Source organism: Acipenser ruthenus, chromosome 21 (genome assembly GCF_902713425.1).
Source record: "Acipenser ruthenus chromosome 21, fAciRut3.2 maternal haplotype, whole genome shotgun sequence".
NCBI classification, from domain to species: Eukaryota; Metazoa; Chordata; class Actinopteri; order Acipenseriformes; family Acipenseridae; genus Acipenser; species Acipenser ruthenus.
Window position 1 is genome coordinate 3,902,305 of NC_081209.1, and position 11,743 is coordinate 3,914,047.

The 11,743-nt window shown below is 42.9% G+C and overlaps 1 protein-coding gene across 1 annotated transcript; it reads right to left on the bottom strand.

The window, feature by feature from the left end:
• Positions 1-585: 585 nt before the first annotated feature.
• LOC117428148 (ankyrin repeat domain-containing protein 13A-like) lies at positions 586-11,641 on the bottom strand. Its single transcript, XM_034046841.3, has 15 exons — positions 10,976-11,641; positions 9,601-9,736; positions 8,616-8,740; positions 7,923-7,968; positions 7,522-7,665; positions 6,947-7,136; positions 6,769-6,835; positions 6,326-6,407; positions 5,820-5,881; positions 5,235-5,365; positions 4,490-4,647; positions 4,012-4,146; positions 3,661-3,830; positions 3,063-3,127; positions 586-2,967 (listed from the first exon to the last, which is right to left on the bottom strand). Exons 1-15 carry the CDS (start codon positions 11,069-11,071, stop codon positions 2,769-2,771), a joined length of 1,806 nt encoding a protein of 601 aa, XP_033902732.2. The 5' UTR covers positions 11,072-11,641; the 3' UTR covers positions 586-2,768.
• Between the last annotated feature and the right edge of the window lie 102 nt (positions 11,642-11,743).

The window sequence follows — 11,743 nt, forward strand, 5'->3', positions numbered from 1 at the left end:
AAAAATGTCGTTTGTAGAACTGTGTGAATAACAAAGAGAGTATAAAAGGCTCCTGTACATTCCCATAGAAAAGGTTTATTTGGGAGTTTCAGATTTCCCTGCATCACCATCATACTGTATCAAACGCCTCCACAGCTTACAATTACTGCAATTCTGATCTGTTTCTGGAGAGCAGTGACTGCTAATCACAGGGAACTCAATTACAGCAGGAATTAGGGCTAAAGGCTCCCACACAGTACTGGGTTGCATGGACATTCACATTGATATATCTGTATGGTTTCCATTGAACTCGGTTTAATAATCCTCAATAGAGTGCAAACCCTATAGAGCCCATTGTGACAGAGTGGCATGCAACAGGGAGATGCAACTTTAATATATCCCCCCATACAAGTCAAGAATGCCAGGGCCATACAAAGTATAAGCATGAGAGGGACAGGCTATTTGCACAAACTGTATAAAACAGGGACGTAAGAAAACACTGCCCTCTGCTGGTTCATTTGAACAAGAACGTAATGTAAATAAGAAAACAAACTTATTTAGATTTTTTTTTAATTATTTGTTAATAAATCGCACATTCAGACAATATGAAAATAGAATGCATTTAATTTCTTAAAGACAATATCAGAAGAAAAAAATAAGCTTTTTTTTTTTAACAATGCGCTTTTAAGAAACATACTGTTAAGAAACTTAGGTTTACAAAAAATGAAAATAAAGTGCTTTTTTCCCTTTTTGAAAATAAAGGGTATTGTGAGGGTAAAACTGGCATCTGAAAACCAAAACGTATACAAATGGAGAAAGGGGTTGGAAAAAAAAAAGCAGATTCTTGCCCATGGTACATTTAGTGCAAGGAATAAAGTGTTTGTCTTCTGATGACAAAGAACTCGGTTCTTTTCATCAAAAGGCGTGCTGGCTGTTTTGCAGACTACAGCTACCAGTACTGGCCCCCAGAAAGAAGATTAATACAGGTAACACATCACCACTTGTTACATTCTCGTGTTTTGAGCCATTTCCAGTGAAGTTTGCACTGAATTCTTAAATCAGATTGAATTGACTGCCCTTTCTTTAACAGGTCTGTGTGTGCTTGAGGAAGGAGGGGGTGTCACACCGGGTTGATTTTTGGCTCAGGAGGCCCTGAACCCTAATTTCCAGTTCAATGCTGTTTTCACTGGGTTGTGTGGTTTATCAAGCAGGAAATGCAAAGTGCACTTGCCAAGTAAACAGCGGGTGTTTTCCTTCCTCTGTTAAAATCAGACCAAATAATGCCGTTTTCACTCTATACAATGCCCGTGGTTAAAATCAACTAACACCAGCCCGTATTCCAGCACCCGCTGCTCCACGCACCACCTACACAAGCCTAACAGCTTTCCCCAGTTTGTTTTTTCCTCTGAAAATGGCATCTTTGACTGGTTGAAGGATGATTCCATCAATCAGTTCTAATCAGCCAAACAATTAGAATGGTCAAGCACCACCCTGCTGTCATTCTGTGAAGCAGTACAGAGCCCTGGGCAGGCTTCGTGGTATGAGAAGTAAAACAGCTGCATGTGATGCATTTTCATCATGCCAGCCTGACGCTGTGAGAGGGCTTTTATGTTTCACTGTAATATTGACTGGTGTTACATGAATTACTTTGGTTAGTTTGGTTATGCAGTGTGCAGGATATACCTGTATTAATGACATGTTTAAGAGGTCATGAACAAGCAAGGATACCATTACTGCTGTTGGCTTCACAGGGAGTGAACATCACTGTCTTAACGTCACAAACGGGCAGGAGCGGCGCACTCAGACACACCCTACAAGGTGTCTGTCTAGCGTGTCATTTCCACAACATCAAAGCCCAACGTTAAAACGTGATGCACACTTTAAATTAGAAAACAGCAGCAACACAATAAGAATATCAAAGATGCGCTACAAAGTCCTGATCTTGATTATATTGCTGCCCCAGGACCTTTCAGCCCTTCCAGCCCCCCTCTCCCAGCAAACAACACTATTGGGTACAGGGGGGTGAACAGCTCTAAGACTGGGAATGAAACTGATCAGAATTGTTATATTTTTTAATTATCAATAATAACAATAATACTTTTACAAGTTCTTATTGCTCACTTGAGTAAAAAATAATTCTTCCTTATTTATCATGCCTGAGCACTGCACTGCCATCTAGTGGCAGAAACTTATTTTCTAGTATCGCAAGATTGGAAATGATTATGTTAAACAAACATAGATACAGATTTTTGTTTGGAAATGAGCCTGCCGGAGGTACCTGATTGTACAAAGTGTTCCTGGGCAATCAAGGCCAGAGGGACAATTATGAATCCTTACAGTCATCACTTAGTGCCTCTATAACCCGTCAAACTGCTTCCCAGTCCTCTGTTACACTGCCTCTGGTGTCCTAGAATGCTAACCTGAGAGCTACACTTCCTCCAAGCTACTCTTTAAAGAAAGGGTTTAGTGCCACAGTAGTAATACCAAGAGACTGCGTAGAAAAGTGTATGGCTAAGAAACAGAGATAAAAAAAATTGTACATTTCTATTACGGTTCAATGCACTTCTTTAGGTCTTTAAATTACGATTCTAAAAAAATTCTTCCAAAAAACGTTTTTAAAAAAAAAAGTTCAAAAGCATTACCGCCGAGGAGCTAACTGCGAGTTGTGTTTGTTTTTTAGGGGGCAAAAAGATGCTGGAATAAACTGCTGCTCCTGTGTTGGAGAAGTCAGGAGGTAACAGCGCCTAGATTTTAAACATTTCTCTGTTTCCCTTTATCTCTCTCTCTCTTTATTTCTCAGTTAGTGAGAGCAGCAAGATTCTCTCCAGCTCCTCCTCTTCCTCCTTCCTCATCCTCTCCTCCTCCTCTTGGGCACGTGCCGACAGCTCCATGGCGTACTTCAGCTCCGAAACGGAATTGGGTGCTGGCCCCATGCTGGCGGGACGTCCTGCAAAGGGCAGGTCCGTCAGCCGGCTCTCCTGGACTGTCCTGGAACAACAAGCAACACAGAATTAATGGAATCCCACTGCACTACTACTGCTGCTGTACCGGACAACAATAGCATGACTTGATGGTGTTCCTACCTTTCATACTGGCTGTTGAACGTCGTCTGTGAAAGCATCCCATTCGTATCACCCCAGGAGGTCTCCTAGGGAACCAAGGGTGGCGTGTTTAAACAGTGTCATAACCTCATGGTCACTTAATACATTCTCTATATACTGTTGCATTGCAGTCCTGTTAAAATCAGTAAGCATATAAGAAAGTGTAGAACTGAGAGGAGGTCACATGGCCCATCAGTGCTCATCCAGTTCCTAGTAGCTGGTTGAACTCACAACCTTGTCAAGTCATCTCTTAAAGGATCCCAATGATTCAGCATCAGCATGGCTAGGTAATTCATTCCATAACCTCACCAAAAAGCTGTCTTCTACCCTTTGCCCCCAAGTCTGTCTCCACTTCTGAAAGGGGCCTCTGGATCCTGGTTTCTGTGCTGCACTTAAGAATTAGCTGGGGTTAACTTGGTCAAGTCCTTTTAGGATTTTAAAGACTTCAAATCAAGTCCACCCCCTTAAATTCTCCCTTGCTCTCTAAGCTATATAATGTCAGTTCATTCCTCTGTATAGCTCAAGGTGGTTTCATTTATTTGTACGATACACTTCTCACTATGTAAGTGCAGAGGCTCACCTGGCCGGCTGCTGCGTTGCTGGAGTCCAGCAGACTCTGCTGGATGGCATACTGCAGCAGCTCCTCATCGTGGTTTGGGACGGGCGCTGCCCTGCTGCCCCCCCGACGGCGGTACCGCGCTGGCACCTCAAACACAGTGGGGCACACCTGGAACACAGTGCTAGCCGGAGCTGGGAGACAAAAAAAAACAAAAAACGAGCAATTTCAATTCTGAGAACCTGAACTGCAGTGCGGCAATTCATGATAAACCCACACTTCATATCAGCTTGTGAACTCTGAACCTTCATTCACAGGACCGGCCTTGTGAAGTGTCAGCTGTGCACAGGGACTCATAACACAGCCTGTCCCTACCTGCAGAGTCTCCCTCTTCCTGGGCTTCGGTTGGGGATGGAGTGGAAGGAGTGGATTCAGACGGCTCTCCGGTGCTGCACTTGTTCACGTTCCCAAATGTGATCCGAGCGTTCAGGACATGGAAAAGCGGGATCTCTAGAGGGAACACACGGGAGTGACAACAGATTCTGGCTTTAGAAAATCCTGTCTACATGATGCAAACCAGCCTGCAACTCAACTTTCAGCAACATGATGCACAGTATTATTATTATTATTATTATCATCATTATGTGTAGCTAGGTTTAGGCGGCTGTCACAGCAAACTGCTATCAATCAGACTGCAGTACTGGAATGTGTACATGGGAAGGAATGTTACATGCAACCTGTGTAGACAAGCCTTTACAGAACTCTGCAGTAGCTGTTTTTTCTAAACAAGCAGACCCTCTATAGAGATGGCCTCAGCCAGTGCAAGTATTTCGGATTGGGAACTCTGCTGTACCAATCTTGACTGGGAAGCCCGGGGGGAATTTCAGGGTTACGAAGTCCTTCAAGCGGGCGAAGTGAGAGCTGGTCCGAGCCATCAGGTCAATGATCGGGGTCACCTGCTCCACCAGAGACAGGGGGTGCTCCTCGCTCATCCACAGGGTGGCTTTGAACCTGCAATAACAACAGTGCTTCAGAGAGACAGAGCCCCACACAGGTCACTGAGCAGCCACAATTCATTAAAGAGGGAGAAATGATGTGTACCTGCGCATAAAACTACTTTAGGTAATGTACACAAACTGGTAATCAAACAGAGCCTGTTTTCTAAAGCTGCAGATGTACCAAATGAAACAGTCAGGCAGGAGTCATGGTGCTGTTGGCCACTGCAGCTTTCATTAACCTATACTTTGAATCCTCATTTCTGAGCCATTCTGCATGATCATTACTGAAGATTTATGGAAACACACTTCAGAAAAGTTGCTACACTTTTCTGCCCCATAAGTTTATGCAGAGGACATGCCCTGTAGCCCAATCTTAACAAGCTGGCGTCTCCACTCCAAAAGATACCAATTCACCATCTGCTCTCTTCACTTATTTCTAGAAAGGAGACATACTCTGTACGTTAGGATAGTTTAAAATCCTATGAACACAACTGGGTTTGGGTGTCATAATGTCACGGCTCTCTCCCCACAGCGGATGCTGCAATCAGCTGTATTTAAGGACTCCTACTGTCCCACTGTAACTGGATGCGTCCGTCTTACTTTTGAGTTCTGATGGTAAGCTCGATGGGCCGCCCGATGTCTCGGTCCTGGAGATCGAAGTCGGGGTTGAAATATTCCTCTGGGGTTATAGCTGTGGGGTTGGTTGCTGTTGCGAATTCCATGGTTAGGTCCTTTCAAGCAGACAAAGACAAACCAGAATATTTAATGTATTTTTGTATACAAAAGCGTATGACATACTTTAGCTATTAAATTCTTTATTTTCTATGGTGCTTCTGATAGGGAGGTAGCAAGGGGTTCTACCCTGGGTGTGCATTATACATATATAAAAAATGGCTGACTTAAAATCTAACCAAAAACCTTTCGCTTTCAGAGTTTGGTCTTTAACCCTTTCTTGCATGGCAACCTCATACTGGGACGGATACAAAAAAAAATTTCTAGTCATTCTTTATATGGGGACATATGGAAGACGCAAATGCCTGATGACTTCATATGCCACCCCCCCCCCCCAAAAAAAACTGTGTCCAACTGTGTTTTCAATATTGCATGCATGAAAGGGTTTCAGTGTGTCTTCCCTGATGCTTCCTTCAGCAGTGCAGACCCTGCAGTCCTGTTTGCTTGCCTTACCCCTTGTGCGCTAACATGCTGCTCCACTGTGCCCAGCAGAGACTCCAGAAGGTTCCTCTGATCTACAGAACAAGGAAAAAGACACCATGTTAAACTAGTAAAAACAAAGCTGGGGAGGCATACAGTACACTTGGCGTTCACTTTCCTTTTAAAGTCTTTGGTGCTGTTCTACAAAAAAATAAAACCCCCGAAAATCCCAAAATGACATGTTGAACAGGAAGCGAGAGCAACCAAAGGATCATTTAAAATTAAGTTGCATACCTCTTGTGTATTCCTGAGCTTTTGAAAAAAGATGCAACCTATTCAACTGATTTAAATAGCGGATGATTTAAATACCACCACAGTGCAGATGATTCAAATAGACCCCTTTGTCTACAATCCAGCAGACCTGGATGTGTCACTCAAACTTCTACTGCTGCAAGTGGTGGCAGGAGCCTGCTTATTGTGATCACTGAGTGATAGAGAGGCAAGCAGGTTCTACGTTGCTGTGAATGGCCAGCGCTTACCTTTGATCCTTGCTTTCTCCTCCTCAGTGAGGTGCTCTGTCCTCGTCCGAATCACCACATTGACGTTGTTCACGGTGAACACCTGTGACAAGAGGCACACTTACAAAATAAAAGGGAGTGAACGATCCTTCACATGCATCCTGAGATACTGACAGGGGAGCCTGTCCAGCAGTGTGGGATAGCAGATGCCACTCTTAAGGAGGTGCCAGATTCCACAGAAGAAGATTTGTCAATGAAGTGCTAAGTTAGGGACCCAAATGTCCTTCTGTGTTGCTCAGCATGGCCTCTTTATAGGAAGCAGTACAGTTCACTTTCCAGTCGAGCGACGCGACTCTTTAGCAATTAGAAGACTATTAAAAGAGCCAAGCTGTAAAAACCTCTTTTGATTAGTAAGTGTGCAAAGCTCACCCCGCCCATATTAACCAGTACAATCAGCTGCTTACCTTGGCTTCGAATCCATTGATAGTCTCTGTTTTGTCACTCCTCCAGCCCCAGATCCCTGACTTATTTCTATATAAAAAAATAAAAAAGAAGAATTAAGAAAATCTATTTAGTCCCTATCCCTCAGCTGTAACCACTAGACGGCTCGTCCCGCACGGTTCCTAAGGAGAGGAGCCTTGCCTCTCGAACGCAATGTGCCGTGTGTCCAGGTATGTGTTGACGATGGCCGTGGTCAGCCGCTTGGCCACTTCCTGCTCGGCGGGCTGCATGGAGTCCAGCGTGACGACCTCCATCTCCCGGGAGATATCGAAGCGCTCAGTGTCCACGACTTCCTCGTCGTGATTCACCTCCATCAGCTCGGCACAATTATCTGAGAGGGAGGAGAGAAAGAGAATCATTCAAAACAGAGAGTTTTTAGCTTTGCATTTCCCTTTCAGATACTTGCTGCATTTACAACATTTAGCCACTGGGTCGCACTGTGCGTTGTGAAAAAATAAAAGTAAAAGATAACTAAAAATGTAAATGGAAAGTGATCTTGGATAGATTACATAGAAACCTGTATATAGACCTGTTGTACTGTTTGCATTTATTGCACTGTTTACATTGTGCCTTGAGGGGTCATTATAAGCTAACAAATACTCAAATTCACTGGAGACCAAAGATTTACAAACGCTCCAGATTTGGGGCATAGCATCAAAATGTGTATTTCAGGTGTAGGACAGGAGAAAACGTGTTCCCGCCCTGACAGTACCCACCGTCCCCTCTGAAAATGTAGCTGCGCCGGCCCCTGATCCAGCTCATGTTCTCGAACGCCAGCAGGGTGGCATCCACCCGCAGGCTAGCGCCCTTCTTCCAGATCCGACACACGTCACTGGGGCACACCCGGGAGACCAGAGGGACTGGGAGAGAGGAACGCAAAACAACAGCGTTGAAAAAAATCTAACAGACGACTGCTTCCCCTATACTTCCCAGGACCAAAAGTATTTACAAGAACGGCAAAATGAGAACCAACCTACACCTCCCCACTGAATGCTGGGAATTGAGTCTGTGGAGCTGTTGTTTCTAAGGGATCGTGCAGACCCAGAAGAGGGACAATTAAAATAGCAGGAACCTGTTAAGATTGTAGGAATGTTGTACTCTTGTAAGAATTACTTACTCCAACTTGTGAACTCCCACTTCATTTCCATGTAGAAATCTGGAGACTAAGAACAAAAAAAAAAAAATCTTGTCAGTATGCTGGTTATTGTTGGGGACACATACAGAAATGTTGAGAGACGACTTTGAGGGAGGGGGGGTCTTTCTTGAACTAGCGTCTTAGACCCACAAATCAATAAAGAACATCAAACAACATTCCTGATGTTTTTCAGGCAGACAACCAGAGAAACCTGCCCAGGCACAATGAAAAGGTCACCTGGTACGGCATCAATAATTATTAGTGTTCATTCATTTTAAAAAGGGATGGGCATTCAGCTGTAGTCTCTACCAAGCCTGGAAACATGGAAAGCAATGCGGAGATTTTGTTTGTAGACACACCCCTTCCTAAGTTAGTACTGTACAGCAGAGCACCGCGATGCATTTACACCATGCAATGCACTTTCAGATTTTTTGCAGCAAATAATAAGAAGCTTTGAAATCAAAAGCAGTACATGAACTGAATTTGAAAAATCAAAACAGTGCTACAGAAAAGAGAACGTGTTTCTGTGATTTATTTGTGGCAGAATAAGGAAAACCATTATAGGTACTTTGAGTAGTTTGAATAAACGGGGCTCCACTGCACTGAGAGAGACAGAGAGACAGATAGACAGAGAGACAGAGAGACAGAGAGACAGAGAGACAGAGACGCAGGCACCTCCCGGATCTTGCACAGCAGTTCTGGCACCCCTCCAAGGGCGGTTGATGCTTTGAGGTAGTCCCGTCTCTGCAGAACCAGCTGCACCATCTCTGGGTCCCCAGTGCTCACCGCCTCCTGCAGCACTGCACAGAGAATCCAAATAATCACTGTGTCTGGCATACAGCAAAACTGAACACAGAAAATCACAGGGACCATTTAAAACACTGGTCCCCCCTTCCTGTCCCCTGATTTGCAATTATTGCAAATAATTAGTGTGCCAAAACCTAAATTAAATGTGCTCATATAGTCTAGGGACAACACTGGATGTACAGTATTATCACATAACCTTCTATTATTGTGTGTTAATAATTAAATCAAAGGAGAGCTTTGTGTTTCTGTGACATTAACTTTTTCATGGTTCACATCCCAAAGCTCTTTAATCTGTGTATTGCTGAGACACGAAATCAAAAAAGTGTTGATTTGTCTCCCAGTCCAGCTCCTAGCAGGCAAATACCCACATCTTTCATGAAATGCATGAGAAATTACAGTGACGCGCAGACACACATACAGTGCAGTTGCTGCATCCATCAGTAAAAGGGGAACATGACAAAACCACAATGACAACGAGGCTCTTGCAGTTTCTTATAAACTCAAACAAGCAGCTGGCATGGGCAAGAGGGAGGAACACCGGTGGGGTGCAGTAGCCTGATTTGCACTGAATGCTTGGAGTTGAATTAACCAGTTAACTCAACTATAAGTATGTCCTTCCAAACAACACAATGGTGTGCTGTTGGTTTGCTATTTGCCCTTAATGTCAGCTTTCCTGGGTCTTATTGTGTAAACACTCTACAGCTGGGCCAGCCCTTACAAGACACTGACGCTAAGCTTGTTTCAGCATCCACCCAGTACAGACATTGCTGTGACTATGTGTAAGCAGTTGCACAACTAGTTGCTGAACCAAGTTGTGAAAAGACTAAGCCTGTTGAATCTGCGTTCCACTCACCCGTCCATCCTTTGGAGTTCTCTTTGGTTACCTCAGCACTGTGCCTCAGAAGGACCCTGACAGACTCCAAATGCCCCAAGGACACAGCGAGGTGCAGGGGCGTCCGACCCCGTGGGTCAACCTCCTCTATATTGTGCTGTATCGGGAAACAACCACTTTAACACTTGGACTGTGTTGGGGTGGATTAACTTTTTAAATAATAAAGAATGGAAATGTGATCTGTGATCTAGTGTTACGGCATTTCGCCTCTATTTCTATCAGTTGTGATCATGATGGGATATTTGGGAACTGACCCCAGAGGTAGCACACAGTACTGGAACCGACTGTATTATAAAATAGCTGTTGTGCGATATTTTCTACATGATCTGGACTGAATTAAGCACATACATATATTATTTGTTTATTTAGCAGACGCCTTTATCCAAGGCGAATTACAGAGACTAGGGTGTGTGAACTATGCATCAGCTGCAGAGTCACTTACAACTACGTCTCACCCGAAAGACGGAGCACAAGGAGGTGAAGTGACTTGCTCAGGGTCACACAGTGAGTCAGCGGCTGAGGTGGGATTTGAACCGGGGACTTTCTGGTTACAAGCCTGTTTCTTTAACCACAGGACACACAGCCTCCTATTAAATTGATTTTTCTGGATTTTAAAATGGGATTTTGACCTAGAAAAAGTATGTTACAACAATAGTTTCTGAAAGCTAACACTTATGTTTCTACCACCCATCGTGACAACATATTTATTTTATAAACATATAAAAAAACAGCAAAAATACGCAGATAAGCCATCAGTGCAAACGCAGGCTATTAACTCGAGCTGTAAAAAACGTTATTAGCATATATGTAAGAAGCATATAGGACGGAATTGTTTAATGTATTTAGTTTATTATGACAAAACTCACAGTGTGGACTTTGGAAGACTATTGTAGTATCAAATATCCCTTTAAAGTTTCGTAATGATTTTGGGAAGCCCCAAAAAGAACGCTGACAGTAGGTTAACATCGAGGCTGAAGAAAGAGAAATACTTCTATTTTATTGACTTTAATTAAGTTTAGAGAAAGTGAAATGGGTGGTTTTATTAAGAATTTGTTTTGTGCAGCTACTGGCAGCAGCGGAACCAGCTGCCTTAGTGCCAGTAAAAATCCTACTGGCACGAAGGCATAATAGGAAATCAATTATTGATTTGATACTCAGGTCTCTCATGACATTACAGCCAGTAACCCTAAATTCAGAATGTGATTGGCCACGCTGGTTCAATAGCATGCAAGGCTGAAAGTACCTTAATACAATCACTTTCTCACTATGTCGTGCGTTGATCCTTCCGGTTAAACGATCAGTCCAACTACAAACATTAATATCCAAGCAAACATACCTTGCCTAACTGTTTCTCCAAATTTCTGTAGTCGTTTTCCCAGACCATGGCATGAAGTGGAAACTTGCTCCTGATATCTTCGTCTGCGGAACACATTCTTTGAAACAGTCTTTTTCCAGGATCGGCATCAACTAATAATAACCCGAAACGAAACGAACCCAAAATAAGAAAATATACTTAATAACCCAACCCGCTTCCTCGAGAAGTTAAAGAAATTTTAAAAATTGCAGCACTAAACTTTCCGAGTAAACTTTTATTTAAAACAAGGAAGTGGCAGGTTGCAGGCATGGACTATTTTCTTAAAAATGGGTGTTCTTAATAGTATGAAAAATGTTTTTCTTACTAAATAAATTCCATGATATGCTTAGGTTGATAATTTAGTTATGAGATGGTGTGATTTATTTCCTATTTCATAAAATCTATTTTTTTTTTTAAAGCCAAGTTGTACGTTTTAATTATTACTAAAATCACCCGTGCGTAACAAAATTATTCGTTCCAAAACATGGGCACAACCAATGATTTTTAGAGGGGGGGGGGGTGCAAAGTCAAATACTAATAAAAAAAAATTCTTAAGAGAAAATACTTTAATCAAAATTCATTCAAAGTACGATTACGGACGTGTTATATTACACTTTTTGTCTAATTTGTTTCTAAAATGTATAGTTTAACTTAACACATTGAACCCCCCATTTTAGTTCGTTGCAGGAATCCAAATATCTACGTACAGTGCACCGCATATAATCAGCGAACGATTTATCCGTATCTCGT